Source organism: Saccostrea echinata, unplaced genomic scaffold (genome assembly GCF_033153115.1).
Source record: "Saccostrea echinata isolate AGI-Se365-2 ecotype Australia unplaced genomic scaffold, CSIRO_AGI_Sech_v1 ptg000044l, whole genome shotgun sequence".
Lineage (NCBI taxonomy): Eukaryota > Metazoa > Mollusca > Bivalvia > Ostreida > Ostreidae > Saccostrea > Saccostrea echinata.
In genome coordinates this window covers 134,830-155,514 of record NW_026889793.1, presented here as the reverse complement: position 1 = coordinate 155,514, position 20,685 = coordinate 134,830, and the positions used below count along the sequence as shown (strand labels likewise).

At 32.0% G+C, this 20,685-nt stretch overlaps 1 protein-coding gene across 1 annotated transcript in view; it reads left to right on the top strand.

The window, feature by feature from the left end:
- The first annotated feature begins 23 nt into the window (after positions 1 to 23).
- Positions 24 to 20,685, top strand: part of LOC133201499 (inositol polyphosphate 5-phosphatase OCRL-like) — a 34,582-nt gene continuing 13,920 nt past the window's right edge. Inside the window, exons 1-16 of the mRNA XM_061337296.1 lie at positions 24 to 241; positions 1,524 to 1,603; positions 2,216 to 2,316; positions 5,603 to 5,653; positions 5,924 to 6,031; positions 7,621 to 7,860; positions 9,591 to 9,690; positions 10,127 to 10,312; positions 10,830 to 10,931; positions 12,587 to 12,701; positions 13,456 to 13,578; positions 14,330 to 14,437; positions 14,749 to 14,819; positions 15,228 to 15,339; positions 15,857 to 15,966; positions 18,095 to 18,230. Of these exons, the coding sequence (XP_061193280.1) occupies positions 185 to 241; positions 1,524 to 1,603; positions 2,216 to 2,316; positions 5,603 to 5,653; positions 5,924 to 6,031; positions 7,621 to 7,860; positions 9,591 to 9,690; positions 10,127 to 10,312; positions 10,830 to 10,931; positions 12,587 to 12,701; positions 13,456 to 13,578; positions 14,330 to 14,437; positions 14,749 to 14,819; positions 15,228 to 15,339; positions 15,857 to 15,966; positions 18,095 to 18,230 (1,800 nt within the window). The 5' untranslated portion in view covers positions 24 to 184. The remainder of the gene's footprint in view (positions 242 to 1,523; positions 1,604 to 2,215; positions 2,317 to 5,602; positions 5,654 to 5,923; positions 6,032 to 7,620; positions 7,861 to 9,590; positions 9,691 to 10,126; positions 10,313 to 10,829; positions 10,932 to 12,586; positions 12,702 to 13,455; positions 13,579 to 14,329; positions 14,438 to 14,748; positions 14,820 to 15,227; positions 15,340 to 15,856; positions 15,967 to 18,094; positions 18,231 to 20,685) is intronic.

Below are 20,685 nucleotides of genomic sequence, written 5' to 3'. Positions count from 1 at the left end.
TGCCTCTCAATGATCGGGTTCAAGATGTAGAAACTGCAACTATGACAAATTCAATTTCCTGCGAAAACAAAAATTGAATGCGAAATACAAGTAAGAAACTTGATCTAAACTCAAAGTGAATTCCTGATAGATATAAATCAAAGATACGCTTGAATGGAATTAAATTGATAATGTTGCACGCGGAATGGAGGTCACGCCATTTGTGAAGAGACGATTGCGAGCAGACGAAAAAGTACTGTACATATCCTTTGACATTCAGGTCTATTGGCAGCTATGGTTTGGTATTATGATCCATGATCATGGTAACAGTATATTTTGCTTGTATTTCTGCAAACCAGAATGATAACATTTTAATTTTTCAGTGTTCCATTTATTCCTCATATTCATGAAAAGTGATTGAAAAAACACTTGGTGGTTTGTCATAATTTGCCTCAAGTAGGCTGTTTGAACTGACTCTATTTTCAAAGCATGATACATATTTTACTAATTACACTAACCTTTAAAAATCCTGTCACATACTTTGTATTTATTGATTTATTTATTATTATTTGTAAACAGATGAAATAAACATGATAAATGCACAAGTATTTATTTTTAGAAATTCTGACTGAATCATTCTAATTGATTATAAATAATTATCCCAGTTTCTTTCATAGACAAATTTTACATATATTGCATAAACATAGATTAAAGGTGAAAGACAATCAATAACATCACTAATTCTAATCATTGACAATCTCTTGGTTACCGGTACAACAGTGGTGTACGCGTGTAATATTTTAAACATTGAGTTGTTAAAAGGAAGTCGGTCGTTCACTTCCTGATGTCCTGATTAGTAGATTGTTCTCTAGGAAGCTTATTCACTGTACGTATATGCTACTTTATGTAACTTCTGAACATATTAGATCATGTTCAGTGACACATTTACTTTAAATAGATGCTTTAAGTAATTATAATTATATACAATGATTGTTATAGTTACTAAGGAATGAAAGCACTTTCAGCATGGTCAGTCACTCAATTTAATATTGTTTACGACAAAATAATTGAATCAGAAAATTAATTAAGTTAGAACTTATTGCAAAATTCTTTTAGGATAAAAGCAGTTATCAATAATTTTCATTATTAATAATTATATAAAGATATTCAATATAGTTTACTTTTAGGACATATAAATGTATATCGGTATACTTAAATAAGATTTTTATTTTTCACAAGTTAATTCATTTTTTTTTTTTTAAATACTAAATGTATATTATGCAATTTTTTTTTTTTTGTTATATACATTTGCAGCAGTGTTATATAAACAATAACTGTCATTATGATTTGTGGATATTACATATTGTATAACAAATGCAAGATTTTTATTGATTATATATACTATAGAGCTCTAACAACAGCTTCAAAAATTATAGGATTGAATAATTAGCGATAGTTGTACATGTCATTGACTTTAAATATATAACTTTGGATACTATTGGTCAAGTAATAGTTAATTGTGTGAGCTTCCTTAATTACTGTACTGTATTCTGGGCCGGATCATAGAAGACAATATCCAGGCAGAGAGGTACATCGCTGTCGTACAGAAACAGGCAGATACTGCGTGAGTATGAGATGTAGATTTAATTATTCAAAAAAAAAAGTAGAAACAATATTTAGATTTCAAAGAAAATATTTGAAGTAGAATTATGACTAGGTGCATATACTCCAGTCACTCCTACAGGAAATAAATTTATACATATAAATTAAGTCAGATCTTTGAAGAATCATGATACTGTGGTATTGTTGTACATGATATTCAATAAATCAAGGAAACTTTTAAAAGAAAACTATGACTTTACAAAAGCAGTGATAAGTAAACAAAATAATTGTAAAGCATCATTTATTTATTACAATAACTAAAGGAATAATGTGATTGCAAAAGAAAGTAATTGGAATATGTATATTTTTTTATATAAATGTATATACTGTGTTAATTTTCTATGTTAGTGCTAGTAATATGATCAGTAAATCCGTAATTAATATTGACCTTTGTCTTTGACCATTTGAACTGAAGTAAATCTCTATAGTCCTGTGTTGTTTCTAAAATTTATTTCATGATAAATTTTTTTTTCAGTAGAAGAGTTCCTGCAGATCTTGCATATAGCTAAACTTTTAGAAAATAAAAAATAACCAAAGATGACAAAACTTGAATATTTTTTGGTATCATTTTTAGGTTATTCCTGTTCTCTTCCCGGGGAATCCCCTGCACTAGTGAGAATGATTTATCTGTGGAGGATGTGATAAAAGTAAACGAGGATTTCCATTTCCGACAAAGTAAGACACCAGTCAAAGCACTGCACAACACACATACAGACAGATTGTATTACTTTCCCAGTCAGGAAAAGTAAGAATCTCAAACAGCACAACACACAAACAGACAGGCAATATAACTTTCCCAGCCAGGGAAAGTAAGCAAGATGAAAACAGACAGACGATAGGACTTTCCCGGTCAGGGAAGGCGAGAATATAAATAATAGCACAACACACAAACAGACAGACAATATGACTTTCCCAGTGAGGGAAAGTGAGAATACAAAGAGCACAAGGCAGACAGAAAAAATAAGCAATGAAAGACAAACACAGACAATGGGCCTCTATATCTAAAAAACACAATGAGGTTCATATCAGACTGATACAGACATCAATATTTCTTTACATCAGACAAACACACACACACAAAGAGCTTCTTATCATTTAGAACAGTGAATGTGAGCTGCAGATAAACAGACTCACTGGTAATGTTCCTCTCAGAGTAAAACCAGAGCAAGATGAGACACAGACAGCTAGATACACTGATAACGTTCCTCACAGATCAACAAATTAAGTTCAGAGCAAGACAATACTGTGCAGACAGACAGCTAGACACATTGATAATGTTCCTCTCAACATCAACGAAGAATCTGAGAGCAAGACACAGACAGACAGACAACTAGACATACTGGTAATGTTCCTCTCAGGGTCAACAAAGAAACTCAAGACAAGACACAGACAGACAGCTAGACACACTGGTAATGTTCCTTTCAGTAAAAAGCTCAGAGCAAAATGAGACACATATGCATACAGACATCTCTTCATGTCACAAAGTAAGAATTTCACAGAAATAGTACAAAGCACAAACAGGCTGACAGATACACAATATCTTGATTTTCTTCAATGATCACTTGGTCTTGAACAGTCCCTCTCTGTCTAGAGCAGAGCATAGAAAATATTTCTAGCATTTTTAGTTTACATCAGCTAAGTCAAGAGGAGTTTATGCTACACCCCTGACTTGGTATCAGCGTTGGTGTTCCTGTTAAAGTTTAAGGAGCAAGTCCATTCCCAACTAACTATAAGCTGTACCTAGACAAAACTTGCATGGATAATGTATCATGGGAAGGAATAATCACAAGATTTGCTTCAGATGCTGGATCTGACCTCATTGATTATCTGGATATTAAAGTGACCAGTTTAAAGTTTTTGGAACAGGTACACTCCAAAGTAACTGTAAATTCTTTGGTATCCAAACTTGCATGGATGATGCGTAGATCTTGGGATGCCTCAGATGCTGGATCTAACCTGCTTTTCCAGTTGAGTGCCCTGTTAAAGTATATGGAGTAAGTCCATTCCCAGTAACTTTAAGCCCCATGGTGACTTAACTTGATGCATAAATCTAAGCATAGATCTAGGGATGCACACTATCATACTTACTTCAGATGCTGGATCTGACATTAATTTTCAAAATGAATGAAAGGTTAAGGTTTTTGGAGCAAGTCCATTCCTAAATAACCGTAAGCTAGTGACTGAACTTGTATCCATGGAGGCTCAGTGCCAAACTGCATTTTTAAATTTTTGACGAACAGCTTAAACATCTTTTGAGAAAATATACTAATTTGAAAATAATACCAACAGCAAAGTATTAGAATCATCAGCATTAAATGACCTCTCCCAACTTCAGAAAAATTACAGAAGTTGTTCTTAAACTGGTATTGTTTTCATCCAAGTTAGGAAGTCTTCATATCTCAAGGCAGCACTGTTATTGTTAGCTAAGCTTTAAGTCAATCAATGCAGCTCTGTGTTAGTAAAGTTGTTGTACCATATTATATAAACATAGATGATCTAAGAATCTGCATTATTGATTGAGGATGCATTAGTGGGCTCATTATCTCTCTTCTTTGGTTGATGAACTCACAAAGACGTTATTACCATGCATTTCTTTCTTGATCTTTTCAGAAAAAGGTAAACCAAGAATGTCATTTATATCAATGGTCTCATTATTTCTTAATGTTAAATCAAAAATTATTTATTCATGTGAACAGTGGTGAACTAATATTTTGATCTCCATGATCTTTAAATTTCAATCAGTGAACATTAAAGATGAGTGGAATATTGATTAATAATTAAGGACTTATGCAACATACATGTACATGTTTTTTACATTGTACTTTACCCACTGATAATTTTCCGAGATATTCTTAATTAAAAATCAAAATGCAATCACATGTTCTTAAACCAAAAAAATCAGCATTCATTTCCAGAACTTTTGAACAGATATCAAATAATAAATGCCCTTGTATTTTTCAAAGAAAAATTAAGTTAAAAAATGTTTCAGCAGGAATTTCTCCAAAATTTGACTTAGAAAACGTACATAGCATTACCATTCATCTTTAAATTGCACAAAGGACCCTTGATTATTGCAACTGTTTGATTATTCTAGGAGTATGAAAATAAATTTCAAAACTATGTTGCATATGTCCTTAAATATAATATATATAATTGTGAATTATCATGTGAGATAATAACATGTTATAAGGAGCATGTGACTCATGATCAAGTACATATTTATTGTATGTACTAATACTATTATTAATAACAATCTGATGAAGTTGGGGGAATATGTGATCTCTATACCATGTTTACCCAATTATGTTTTTAGCTCTTTATGAGTATGTCTACCACATTTACTTGTTTGTCTGGACAAAGAGATGAGAGAAAATTTCTTCCTTGTTTTAAAATCTTATCCAGAGAGAAAAAAAGGGGATTCACATACTTTGTTGTTGTGTAAACTTAAATTTGTATTTATAAATATTATTGTATTGGTTTTATTTATCGAGACTTAAAGCCAGTCCAGATAATGTGTATATTTAAAGAAATATGCATTTATAAAATACACATTAAAATTTGAAATTGGGCATACAATTATGCATTAGCAATTGTAAATATGAGTTATACTCTGAAAGTTACCGGTATGTGTGCAACAAATTTAATACCACTAGTACAAGTTCAACATATCTAATATTAAATGTGAATTTAGGTAAGCTCAGTGTTTGATTTTCGTTTTACATTTAAACAGCAAAATATGTTATGCTTTTTGCTCAGATGCAAATTAAAATCTGCATTGAATTGAAAACCATGGAGTAAAATTAAAATACACTTTGCACTAAAAGATTATAACTGGAGCTGTGATTGCATGCATCTACCATTGAAAAAATGTCCATATTTATGTCTCTCTCCCCATCTCTCTCTCTCTCTCTCTCTCTGTTTTATAGACAATGTAATCTTTTTTTTTTTGGCTGTTTTACAGACAATGTCAACAGACAATCCTCTCTTGATGACTTTGATCCTCTGAAAAACAGTATGTTACTCATTTCATGTGTATTCTTTATTATGTATGTAATCAATCTATTATTTATAGTTATGTATCTTTAAAGTGTATAATTCTTTTATAAATATCATATATTTAATTGTTATAGATCTATCTAAGTCTTTATTTTTTGTTACAGAAAACTTTGTTTCACTTGGTTAAAGGTCTTCCTTTCTCTACTTTGAATAAAATTCCTTTAAAAAATTTACCTTGTTAAAATATTAAAATGTTTCAATCAAAATGTTATTTTTCTGATTTCAGCTGAGCAGGTGGTTGATCTTTTTGTGGGAGGCAAGAACGTCAGGGTATTACTGAAAGATGCTGTGGCAGCCAAATCATTAATTACCTATCTACAGAAAGCCCAGAGTCGTAAGTTTCAGCTGATATCCTTGATATCAGTAGAGAAATCTCCAAAGTTGTAAAATTTTATCAGAGTATTATTAAAAGATGCTACATGTATGGCATCCAAATCAATAATTATCTATCTACAGAGAGCTCAGAGTAGTAAATGTCACATGATATCAGTAGATATGTCAACATTGTAAATATCAAACACAATCTACAGAAAGCTCAGAGTAGCAAATGTCATAGATATCAGTAGATATCTCAACATTGTAAATATCAAACACAATCTACAGAAAGCTCAGAGTAGCAAATGTCATAGATATCAGTAGATATCTCAACATTGTACTTATCAAGCACAATCTACAGAAAGCTCAGGAATGTATCGGTGTCATCTGATATTAAAAGATATATATAGCAACATTGTAATTAACAGCCACAATCTACAGAAAACTCAGTCATCTGATATCAGTAGGGAAGTCTCAAAGTTGTAAAATTTAATCAGTTAAAATCATGTGAAAGCTCATAATGTTAGATCTGATTGTTATCCGTAGGAAGCTATGAGTGAGGGTAATGCTTCTTTCTGTAGCAACCTCAGATTGTATATGCCTGGGATTTCAAGTGGTATCTGTATAAAACTTGGAAGTAAATATATTGTATCCTGCTTTATATATCATGTAAAAGGGAAAAAAAAATTTTTTTTATCAACTGATATCTGAAAACTGGGATTTCATGGGGACTAAGGAAACAATAGACGGCCAGTTGAAGGAGTTTAATTAAGACACTAGTTAAGCAGTCTACACATATAAATTATAGTAATTAGAAGCAAAGGCCAATTTTTACCTGTGAAGATATTTTTTTACAAATTTTATATAAGTATCAAAATTATGTAACCTTGGAGACAGTAGTTTTATAAGCTGTGGATTTAGATACATTTATTTATTTTTGTATTGAACATTCAGCAAGTGTTGTGGAATACAGAATTTTACAAAAGAAAATTTTTTTCTGCTTCCACTAAAAACTCCCACTAAAATTCCTATCTCTTCCAGGGTTCGAAATTCACTATATACAACTCGCAAAACGCGAGTTAGAATTCCAAAATTGCGAGTTAAAAATAAGTTAACTCGCAAAAACTTGCGAGTTGATTTTTTTGCTTTGAAACTGTAGCAAAATTATATAATATGACAGAACACAATGCTTTTGATTTAAATCAGTAATTTAAATAAAAGTCACACTGTCAAGCTGTAGTTGTATTTTGTGTATTGTACAATAGTTACTTTTTCCTTAATTTACATGTATTTAATTTATATAAATTTAACTTTATATGAAAATTGCGAGTAGTCTTACAAAATTGCGAGTTCATTTTCTTGGTACTCGCAATTATTTGCGAGTTGTAATTTTAGGGAGTTTCTAACCCTGTCTTCCAGATATATATATTTATACATGACTGTGTATATGAATGCTTTGCTTATTCTATAACCTTAATATCCATTAGAGAAAGAATGCTTATAAGAACTTCTTCCCAATCTCCTTGTGATGTTGACAAAATATATTAAATCTAGGTGCATATTTTACGTTATTATTATCCTAGATCCACCCATGTATTCTCCTTGCAGAACTCCCACAAGGTGCCCCCCAGGGCCTTCCCTCCTCCTTTGCTTGGACAGACAGGTACCGCCACTCCCAGTCCGAATGCCTGTACGTCTCGAAAGTACACGATTTGGACAATCCTTTTGGGATTGACATGTTTCAACCAGAGAGGTCACAAAATCCATTTCAGGAGGATGTTTTTGACCCACTGAAATACATGAATATTTCGGATGGCGAGAACGTTGTGGCAACAGACCATGTTGAGAGTGTGTAAAATTATTTTCACAGAAGTCGAACCAACTTTTTTTTTGTGCGACTTTCTCAGGTTCTACAAGGATTTACAATAATTGAAATTCCAGAAGTTGTTTTGAAATGAAAAAATGAAAAATGTACTGAGTATTTTTTCTGTAACTTAAAATTATTGTCTACTTATGACAGAATAATTAAACCACTTGGTCCACAAGCAGAAAATATTCTGCATATTTCTTTTGTGAAAAACTTGAAGAAAGTATTAGCACAAAGGATAGTTGGTTTATCATATACATCTTTTCTTTAAACTTGGTTACTTCGCTTGTACACAAAATTCCTCTTCTGTTCTGATGTCCATGTGATCTGCACTTTGTCCATAGCATTTTTGCATGAATAATCATCTCCTGAAAAATTCTAATTCAATCTTAAGAAATCTTGTCATTAATGTGGATTTTAATGCAAACCATTTAGTCTTCCTACAATTTTGTTGTCTTCTTATTCATTGTAATTATGAACATGAAGAATGGCCCTGTGCTCATATCAGCCAACTGTTTTTTTTTTTTCTTATAATGTTGACAATTTTTGAACAGATTATGGGTAGAAAAAAAGTTCATGTTTATTCAGTAACAAAAACAAAAGTTTATACAAATCAAAATTCTTATTAAATTTGCTTTTAGCAAAAAAAATATTAATTTGTTTTCAAATTAATAGGCCAATGAAAAATTTTACTCTAAAAAGCATACTAACTAAATAAAAATCTCATTAAATTATCACAACATATTAGATTTAAGTAAACATACAGGAAATATAAATTACAAAAAGAAATCCTGTTTAATATTTGATCTACAGTGTATTGATTTGCTCTTTTATTCTTAATGTTTTTTCCTTAAAACAGAGAGTCATATTTTCATGCATTGATAAAATTTTATGAGAGAATGTCTTTAAGCATCAATGATTTTACAAACACAATTGTTCACTTTTATTATTGTCATTTTATAAGTTCCCTCTTATGCATGTAATTGCAACAGATGTCACCAGGTTAAACGCTCACGTGACCGTCACTGTTGCATGACTGTAACAGCTGTGTATATAGTGATCAATGTTATTCTTCTTACGTCATGCTTCATTAATTCTGATCATAAAATCAATCGTTTTAGAATTTCAAGGAGAGAAATGTGTCAATGAGAAAGATGATTTACATGTATACATGAAGGACAAAAAAATTATATTACATTCTGACACAGGTTGGAAAATGAAAAATGGGATCTGTGTTGGTGTGTTTCTCTCATTTTCTGAATCTTTTCACTCATTTATTGTAGAATTTAGTGAATCAGAAATTGATATGGAAACTTCATAGGTATTACCTATGTACATTGGTAATTGTTGTGTCATATTGGTTGTCAGCTGGGTCATTGAAAATTGTCCATTTCTGAAATACTGGTGTAAACTAGAAGACGTTTTATCCTCTGTAAAAAAAGAGAATCATTACATGTATATAGTGTGTACAAAAGCAGTTTTCAATAGGGAACTTCCTGAAAACATATTAAAGAGAGCAAAATAGTAAATAGTATAATAAATTCAATTTACATTAAATAATTTTTAACTTTTTTAGGGGGGGGGGCTGTCTTTTTTATGGAAAGGTGATCAACTTTTCATTTAAAGGATGTCTGTTAATAAGAATTGTAGAGACTGAGTATTTTCTTTTCTTTATTTTCTTTGATTCATTTTGAATTCTTTTATTCTATAGTGAGACAGAAGCCGAGCCCGATGGTTGAGGACAATATGACAGACTCGACACCTGGTCTACGTAAGGCTGAGAGTAGAGACTCTCTAGATCTGTTAGAAGAGTAAGTGTCTCTGAACTGTACTTATCTCTCATAACAGAGTTATTCATTGTATACTATGACACGTACAAAGGATCTTCAAAAAAGTATTATCAAAAAATGAACTAACATAAAAATACATTGCCAAATTTTTTTTTTCATATATTCAAAATAGCTTTATATTCAGAATAACTTTACTTTTATTTTCAAAATTACTTCATATGTGATTAAGAATTATTCCAAATTAAATTAATTCCCAGTTTTGAATGCATTTGCATTGTTCAAATTGTTTCCTACTGAATTTTAAAAAGTATTTATGTATTTTTTCTTGAAGTTTTTTGTTCAATAGCTATTTATGGTTGCTCTCAAAAATACTTAATCATGATAAATACCCAAGTTTACAGTAGATCTCAAATAGTATTTTATAAGAATATTGCTAATAACTGGATTTGTTCAATAGATACTACCGTGAGGAAGACAACGGGGCATTTCCTGATTCCCTGAAAATGATCACCAATCAGCTGGGGATCCCGGGGTCAGGGGTCGAACTGGTCAACAACCTTAAACCTACCACAGCTCGGGAACATGTGGTCAGGCATTACATGAGAATGAGGGAGGAGGAGTTCACCTATAAGAAATACTTTACGTAAGGACTGTCACTTTAAGGTTCATGGACCATCTGAAAAAAGAGATTACTTTCATTGGAGTTACAATGACTATTATTCCCTTAAAAAATGTCAAGTAGAAAGGGCAATTCCTGTCAAATTTTGCACCCCAAGGTTCTGTATGTGTACTTAAAAAAGCGAGCTTCAAAATTTAGTGGCTTTGTCATGGACAACAATGCGCTAAATTCATGAATACCATTGAATCATTCTTGAAAACAATACACAATGCAGAAGTGAGTATTGCTAATTCATGATTGCTAAAGTAAATACGTACATACACACTTCATGTTTTTAGGTCTGATATTAAAATGATTATAGTGAACATGGTTATGATAGGCACCATAAATATACCAAATGGTATCATTTCTCCATTAATGAAAGTACTACAAATAAAGCACTTCAGAACTAAAATGGTACCACAGTCACTTTATTAGCCATACAGTATAAAGCAAAAGTGAAATACTGGTTTTTCATAGGAATATTTCTAAACGATTTCAGTGTGTTTTGTGGAACTTGGAATGTGAATGGCCAGAGTCCTCCAGTAACGCTGAAGCATTGGTTAAACAGACTGGATACTCCACCAGATATATATGTCATAGGGTAAGTACAGACCGGACACTCCACCAGATATATATGTCATAGGGTAAGTAAACTAGACACTCCACCAGATATACATGTTTATCCCATGTTTACCCCTTTATCCCGTGGATATGACTCATTGGATAAATTTTTCATAATCCACAGTTGTGACGTCACAATGGTGTTTGCGTTAGCAGGATAAAGTAAAATAAAGTGGAGTCCTATATAAAACAGTGTAAAACATTGGTTGTGAAGTATTAAACATGGGATAAAAAGAATCTCCCATGATTTGTAGTTGGATATGACTTTTATCCAACTCGTTGTGTGTTTTTATCCCCTCGCCAAGGCTCAAGGATAAAAAAACACACAACTCGTTGGATAAAAATCATATCCAACTACAAATCATGGGAGATCCTATATATATTTCATATAGGGTATTAAGTAAACAGACTGGACACTCCACCAGATATATATGTCGTAGGGTAAGTAAACAGACTGGACACTCCTCCAGATATATATGTTAGGGTAAGTTGTCACTGAAGCATTAGTTAGACTTGATACTCCACCAGATATATACATATATGTCATAGGGTAAGTGACATGGTTTTGCTTCCATGTATTTTTTATGCCACCAAGATTAAAGTTCAAGAAGTGGACTTACATTAATTTCTGTGATGAAATAGAGTATGTTTCTGTTTGGGCATTGTGTTTTTGGAAGGAAATTTTGCTTCCTTTGAAATATAGTGCAAGTTAAGTGATAAATATTTACCTTTCCAAATATTTTTCCTTATGATACTTTGCAAATTAGAAAAAGTTCATGTTCTCATGAACTACCGTGGGATGAGTAAGAATATATCCATTATGACCTAACTGAAGTCAAAAAATAGCTAGTGCAACCTTTTTTTCAAAGATGATCATTGAATGACAAAAATATCGGCAAATCATCAAAAAAATAATGTAAATATAAGGAATGAATTTAATTCTTGAGAATTCATGAGGTACATGAACTACGACGCTTCACGCCAGCATATTTATCATGGAATATGCCAGTGTGAAGCGTTGTAGTTCATGTCCTCATGAATTCTCAAAAATAAATTCATTTCTTAAAATATACATGTAGCATAGTATAAATATAGGATCTCCCATGATTTGTAGTTGGATATGATTTTAATCCAACGAGTTGTGTGTTTTTATCCCCGAGCCTTGGCGAGGGGATAAAAACACACAAGTTGGATAAAAGTCATATCCAACTACAAATCATGGGAGATTCTTTTTATCCCATGTTAAATACTTCACATCCAATGTTTTACACTGTTTTATATAGGACTCCACTTTATTTTACTTCATCACTCTAACTCAAAAACCATTGTGACGTCACAACTGCACTTAACTGTGGAATATGAAAAATTTATCCAATGAGCCATATCCACGGGATAAAGGGGTAAACATGGGATAAATTTCTTTTATTCTTGCTGTTATGCTTCTAATTTGTTTCAGTATAAATCTCCCATTCGCCATTGAGCAATTCTCACACTGACTTGTTTGCATAGTAGTTTGTTGTCAATGATGGAATGTTAAAAGTATAACTCTGGATTAGAATTCACACGTACATGTAACATAGCACCTACTCAGTGTATTTAGATAGTAACAATGCCAGTTTGTTTTGTAATTGACAGATTTCAGGAGCTAGATCTTAGTAACCAGGCCTATGTGTTCAGTGATTCTGTGAAGGAAGAACAGTGGAACAACGCTGTCAGGAAGAGTCTGCCTGGAAAAGTCCGATATAGAAAGGTCAGTGATCCATACAGAAAGGTCAGTCATCCATACAGAAAAGTCGGTCATCCATACAGAAAGGTCGGTCATTCATACAGAAAGGTCAGTCATCCATACAGAAAGAAAAGTCAGTCACACATACAGAAAGGTGAATCATTCATACAGAAAAACCAGTCATCCATACACAAATATCAACATACAGGAAGGTTAGTCATCCATAAAGAAAGAAAAGTCAGTCACACATACAGAAAGGTGAATCATTCATGCAGAAAAGTCAGTAATCCACACAAAAATATAGAAAAGTCGGTCATCTTTACAGAGAAAAGTCCAGTCATCCATACACAAATATTTTAAAGTCAGTCATCCATACACAAATACAGAAAGATCGGTCATCTAAATATAGAAAAGGTCAGTCATACATACACAAATACAGAAGGGTCAGTCATCCATATACATGTATACAGATTCACCAATTTCCAGATTTTGATTTCTATGTGATTGAAAAGAGTTATCTTCCTTTACATGTTCTAGATTGGACTTTTGAGTGTCAAATATTATATTGGATTAATTACATGTATTTATACTCAAAGGATATGAATAAACTTCAGCATATAAGCAGAGTAATTGATGGAAACTGCAGCTAAATTTTTACACTCGACTTCTCTCAGTCTCATTATAACCCCCCTAAAGTAAATTATGGACCACAGAATTGCAGTGCTATTTATAAGTTAATATTTTGATCACTAATTTCTGATATTTGATAATTTAACAGGTGAAGCTGATTCGTATGGTGGGAATTATGTTATTGGTATACGTCAAAGATTCCCTCGCCCCAGATGTTCCCCCTCACCTCATAGACGCAGACTCCGTGCCCACAGGCATCATGGGAATTATGGTGAGGTTATAGGGTCATTGATCACTTTGAGCATTTATTCTGACATTGTATTATTTGTTGTACTAAGGATATGAAAATGTTTGCAAGGGGGAAAACTTTGTGTTTTTCTGTGAAAAAATGCAGTGTTTTTCTCTATGAGTAATCTTTTTCAAGAGAAATTTCATTAGCCTTATTCAATATAAATTTTATATATTTTATTATTATTTCCACAAAATTGATTCCACACGAAAGTTTGGGGCCCAAATACTGCTAAAATTGTGCTAGTATTAACACACTTAACACTATATATATTTTCTGGTTTCTGTCAGAGTTTCTTTGTAAAATATGTTAGTGCCTCGCCTCTTCTTTAGTCTTGGCTTTTGGCTATAATTTTAATTCTCCAACACAGATCACATAATTAAAAATAAAATTAAAAATATTTAATAATTACTGAATATTTTATTGAAAATGATTTAAAGCATACAAATGTTTGAGGTTATTCAAGGGAGACAACTTGCCCAATTCATATTAACTTCAGAGAAAAATATTAGTGGTTACATAAGTATTAAATTAATATACTTTTTACATTCTTGATCAGATGAAATTTTAATGCCTGTACCATTTACACTGACATATCAATTACCTTGATACAGAGTATATTACATGTTGCTTTTCATTGTAACTTGATTTTCTTTTCAAATATGAATAATTCATCATTCAATTAGTTATGTTAAAATTCTATATTGACAATCTTGTTTTGCATGTTTTGTAGGGTAACAAAGGAGGGGTGGGGGTAAGGATGACCCTCCACAATACCTCCCTGTGTTTTGTTAACACCCACTTAGCAGCTCACCAAGACGAGTATGAACGAAGAAACCAGGTACATGTTTGTTCATTTCAGAAAAACTTCAGAGTTCTAAAGATTTTGTCATTCAGTACTCCGTAACCATGCTTTACTTTAAGATTGAAAATTTACCTGTTGAGGGTAATTTATGCTCATTAAAAGAAATCTTTAAAAAAAACAACCCCCCCCCCCCCTTTCATACTTCAAAATATGCCTTTCTTTATGGTTTATTTGAATTCAGAATATATATTATGCTGTTAATACAGCTGGATATCTTGCATTATAACAGCCCTGTCATCTTTGAGACATCTAGTCTTGACTATATATTTGGACATGTTTACTTTTAGGATTATAGAGATGTGGAAGGCAAGATGAGGTTTAAACAGTTCCTGCCTCCACTATCAATATCAGAACACGAGTAAGTCAACAGAAAATAATTATCATAATTAATATTCCATTGATTAACAAAATGGCTTTAAATCCCTTCTGAACTATATCTAGAAATTGTTATGTTTATTAGAGTTTAGTTGTAAATTTCTCATTTATGTGTAAATAGAGACTTGATCTGTACATCTTTCTTTTGTATTGTACAGTACATAGTGAGGTAAAAGATTCAATTAGTTCTAAATATATGTAACCTAAAAACAATATGATTTACGTTTTTGACAATTGTCCAAAAGTTTTGGCAAGAATTTAAGATAACAAAATGATAATTTCTCAACTTCTGGCCTATAATTAGGGGGTCATTACAGGTTCAAAACCATTAAACTACTGCAGGGTTCTGAAGGCAAGTGCAATTTCAGTTGTTTAAAATTTAATATTTCAGTCAAATATTTTGGATTGGTGATCTGAACTACAGAATAAATGGGCTGGACATTGAGAAGGTGAAGACCATGATTGACAAGGGGAAATACCCAGATCTTCTCAGCTATGATCAGGCAAGTTTTACATGGCTTCTAAAAATCTTAACATGTATCTTAAACAAACTATTATTTTTGACAACTTTTTGCGATTATTAATTTTTTGCAACTGAAGAATAATTCTGCATAAATTAACAATGAAGTGAATTGTTTATGGCAAGAAATATTTACCTCTAAAAGAAATCAGAAAACCTGTTATATTTCTCGTATGTAACAAAAAGTTTTCAGTGCTCAGAATGTACCGGTACATAATTATGGTTTTAGTTTTAAAATTTGTTCCTACTCTTGTTTGTGCATTAGGATACTTTTTCCTTCTCTAAATATTTTGTTAACTTTTAACACATCTGAATCACACCAGTAACCAATTATAGTTTTATTGGGATTCTAAATGAAAACACTGTGTACCTTGCAAAGATTATCAAAAGGCTGCTTGAGATTTAGAAAGCATGTTTTCAATGTTGTTTGTTTTTATTTTATGTACATGTAAAATATTGATATCACTACAGTGTAATAAATTTTGATCATTTTTTTTCAGCTTCATCAACAATTATACAGATCTGATGTGTTTAAGGGCTACAGGGAAGGCCAGATAAACTTCAAGCCCACATATAAATACAACACAGGAACCAATGAGTGGGACTCTAGGTAAATATACAATCTAACACCCACATATAAATACAACACAGGAACCAATGAGTGGGACTCTAGGTAAATATACAATCTAATGCTCACATATAAATACAACACAGAAACCAATGAGTGGGACTCTAGGTAAATATACAATCTAACACCCACATATACATGTATATACAACACAGGAACCAATGAGTGGGACTCTCGGTAAATATACAATCTAACACCCACATATACATGTATATACAACACAGGAACTAATGAGTGGGAGTCTAGGTAAATATACAATCAAACACACATATATATATATATACAACACAGGAACTATTGAGTGGGACTCTAGGTAAATATACAATCTAACACCCACATATATATACAACACAGGAACCAATGATGGGACTCTAGGTAAATATACAGTCTAATGCCCACATATAAATACAACACAGGAACCAATGAGTGGGACTCTTGGTAAATATACAATCTAATGCCCACATATAAATACAACACAGGAACCAATGAGTGGGACTCTAGGCAAATATACAATCTAACACCCACATATAAGTACACCACAGGAACCAATGAGTTGGACTCTAGGTAAATATACAATCTAATGCCCACATATAAATACAACACAGGAACCAATGAGTGGGACTCTAGGTAAATATACAATCTAACACCCACATATAAATACAACACAGGAACCAATGAGTGGGACTCTAGGTAAATATACAATCTAACACCCACATATATATACAACACAGGAACTAATGAGTGGGACTCTAGGTAAATATACAATCTAACACCCACATATATATACAACACAGGAACCAATGAGTGGGACTCTAGGTAAATATACAATCTAACACCCACATATATATACAACACAGGAACTAATGAGTGGGACTCTCGGTAAATATACAATCTTAATGCCAATGTTTAAATACAACACTGGAATTAATGAGTGGGTCTTTAGTAAATATACAGTCTAATGCCAACATATAAATACAACACAGAAATTAATGAGTGGGTCTCTAGGTAATTCACCAAACATTCAATTTTGAAACAGTTTACTCATGTTAATCCTACCTTTACTTGAAATCTGGAAGTCCCCCCATGCCCCATCCCCTCCTCGTTTCCATTGTCCCCATGTATATTCAATGACAATAGTTTCCTACAATTGAAGTTGGATGTCTTAGAAAGACATCCTGTCAAATATTATTTATACAACCACTTGTCATGAAATAATTTAAATACAATTATTTTTTAACACATGTACATTGTTTGACTTTTTTCCAATGCCTATATTTCATGAATTACTTGTCAAATTTAAATTTTACATATTTATTAAAGTCATATAATAAATGTACATGTATATATAGCAACATGTATATTCTTGAAGAAGTCACCTTGTAAAAAATACTTTCTGAGAATCTTGAATACTGCTTAGTATACTGTAGATTCCGAAATATACGCGAGGAATTAATTATCGCGTAATTACGCGAGAAGCACCACTCGCGAAATAAAATTACTCGCTTTTATTTTTTATGGTGCTGAAATCAATGTAAAATCTCTTGATCAACCGTCCACTTGCGAATTATTGTTCTCGCCATTTGACGTTAAAGAGCCATTTCGCGAAAATAAGTACTCGCGAAAAATAAGGAATCTACAGTATATAATATCCACAAACCCTTTTCTATCCACATTGATATTTACAGTACTGTTTTACACACAAAGCAATCCACCACCAATTTCCTTTTTGATAATTTTACCTGTACAGTGTCACTATGATGTTGATAATGATCAGAAGTATGTGGCCGTGTATTTGTTTAATGCACACAGACATTTCCTTCCTCAGTCCTTGTTACTTTTATGGACGTGTTATCAATCTTTTAATCACAGTCTTTTCAAGTCTGACTAAGTGACAAAAATTTTTTGAGCATTACTGAGTATCTGGATTATTCTGTGATATTTCATTTGCTATTTAAGGTACACATGTTTAAATTTTTCAGAACTTGATTGTTTTAGCTGAGTTTCATTCACATGTAAGAACATGCAAGGGGAAAAAAATGACTGAATTCAATTTCAGATGAAAGCATTTAATTTAAGATAACTTGAGATTTGAAAGTGATTTTTTTTTCAGTGAAAAGAATAGAATTCCAGCCTGGTGTGACAGGATTCTGTATAAAGGGGAGGGGATAGAACAAATTCACTATACCTCCCATCCTGACCTACTTATCAGCGACCACAAACCTGTGTCCTCACTGTTCCAGATAGAGGTGAGTCATTCATCAGGTCAAGGTCATTTCCAGTCTCAATTGGCCTTGACATTTCTGTATTTATCAACAAAAACCTATGTTCATGCTGTTCCAAATAGAGGTGACTCTTTCATATGGTCATTTCAAGTCCATCTGTCCTTGACCTTCTGTATTCATTGCTTTCTCCTCAGTGTTCAAGATGGAGGAAGTCATGGTTAATGTCAAGGTCATTTGTGATTCATTCTCCACTTTTATGTTATCTACTTTACACACCTGTGTTGTAGAAAGAGGTGTTGTTCCTTTATAAAAAGTGAACAAACACAAGTCAAAAATGTACTTGAATACAATATACTTAGGTGTCTTTTTTTTTAATTTTTATTATTTTGAAATGACCAAAGTGTAATTGACGATTTTTTTGTCACTAAATGAAAGTGTTAAATGTTTTCTTGTTTGCATTCTATATGCTAAAATATGCATAATTTAATCCTGTTTTTGGATATTTAGTTGCAGTAAGGGTCAAGGTCAAGTCTATCTTTAGTCAAGGTTATCTTATCGAAAAAGGTAAAACATCTAAAAAGAAATATCCCAATAGGAATTATCCACATTTTTAGAATAATTATTCATTAAGTTATGTATGTTGTCATTTACATGTTCAATGTAGACATTTATAAAGTTTGATAAAATATAGTTATTTTTACATGAACAAAAAGTGGTCAACAATGACTTTCTGTCAAACACACGTTTGCACTTCCTGATTATCAGTGCTGGAGTAATATAGAACTCATTCCTGGCGTGCCAATCACTGCAGGCTATTTCCTCATTGTGATGTGTCTAGTTTGGTCACAAAGGCGTTTATGATTCCTCTAAAATTAAAATATAAAAATAGCATGGATTGAACATTCCTTAAAGAAATTTCTTCCTGATATATTGGCATAGTAACTGCTAGTAGCCTTGTTTACTGCTGCATGGTATATAGCTTGTTTGAAAAAAAAAAATAGGTGAGTTGCAAATCATTTATTTTACAAAAAAAATCTAAGACTTATACATGTTATAGGAGATAGTTTTTTTTCTTTTTAATTATAAGATAGTTTAAATTTTTTTTCAATTTTTGTGCAATTTTTAAAATAAAATTAATATTTCCTCTCTGTTTATTTCATTTTCTCCATTTCTATTTTGAATGCTATATGATAGACAGAAACATTTATGAAGAATGTCTGATATAGTGCAGCATTAAGACAGAAAATGATTGTACATTTTAACAAATTAAATTTGTTATACTATTAAACTTCACGTTTAGTTTGCTATCCCAGAGAATGGTGTTATATTTTTTTAAGAGTCAAATTTTTTGGTCTCTTTTATGTTTGACTTTTCATTAGCTCACATGGTCATTTGTGAATTTAGTAAATTACAATATATAACTACTGAACAAATCTTTATTCATAAAATCAAATACCCACATACCCATATTTTTTCCTCAATCCATGAAAATTTGACCCCATGAAAATACGTGATTTTACAGTAAGTTTGCATTGCTCTTTGAATAAAACCCTACCTGGACTTCATGTGAACAATTATGTTACCAAGGTTGTTTTCAAAAACATTTTAAATTTCAATTATATAAAAATACTCTTGCCTTATCATTTTAATACATGTATTATGAAAAAAATAAATCAGTGTTTGCAAATTTCATATGAGACATTAATTATGGTCTATTGCCAGTGTCCTTGTTTTTATCAAAATACACCACACTTTGAGGAAAACAGCCATTTATAAGACTGAAACGTTGCTCTGCATTCCAACACTGTCCACATACTCAGGACCCACTTGTGATGTGGGTCTGTAGATGTAGATCCAATGTAACCACTTCATTATCAATGACAATTCCCACACTTAACTCTACTTATTACTTGATTCCTCTATTGGACAGGAATGTCCTCATTGATAGATATATACACTATTTCTGATCACAGAAATACACTTCCAGAAAGTACTTCATGTACAGGACTAAAGGAACTTGTGTATGAAGTCAGAATTCAGATTATATTTCCTTATTGCAATCAGGCTAATCTTGATATAGAAATAATGTGACTCTGTATGGATTGGGTTGTTCTGAGTAAAATGAAGGAAATATCATGTAAATCTAGGGAGAATTGTAATAGAGATGGCAGATATATTGCTTGTTGATAAGGTATTTCAGCTATTATGACCTGCTTCATGTAAGAAATGGCTGCATAGTTTGTGTTAAGTTTTATATATCAACACGTTAAAGATAAAAGAAAACTTTTAGTTATGGATGAGGAAACAGCTCTTTATAATGTCATTGCATGTACTTTACAAATACAATGTAGTTATTTTTAGCAATAAAGCTGTTTTTCCAGTAGATATATATTACTTGTTAATGAATTAATTTTGCCTTTGTGATTTTAATATTCCATTTTCATAAAGTTGTATTTAACACCCAGCTGTAGACAGACTG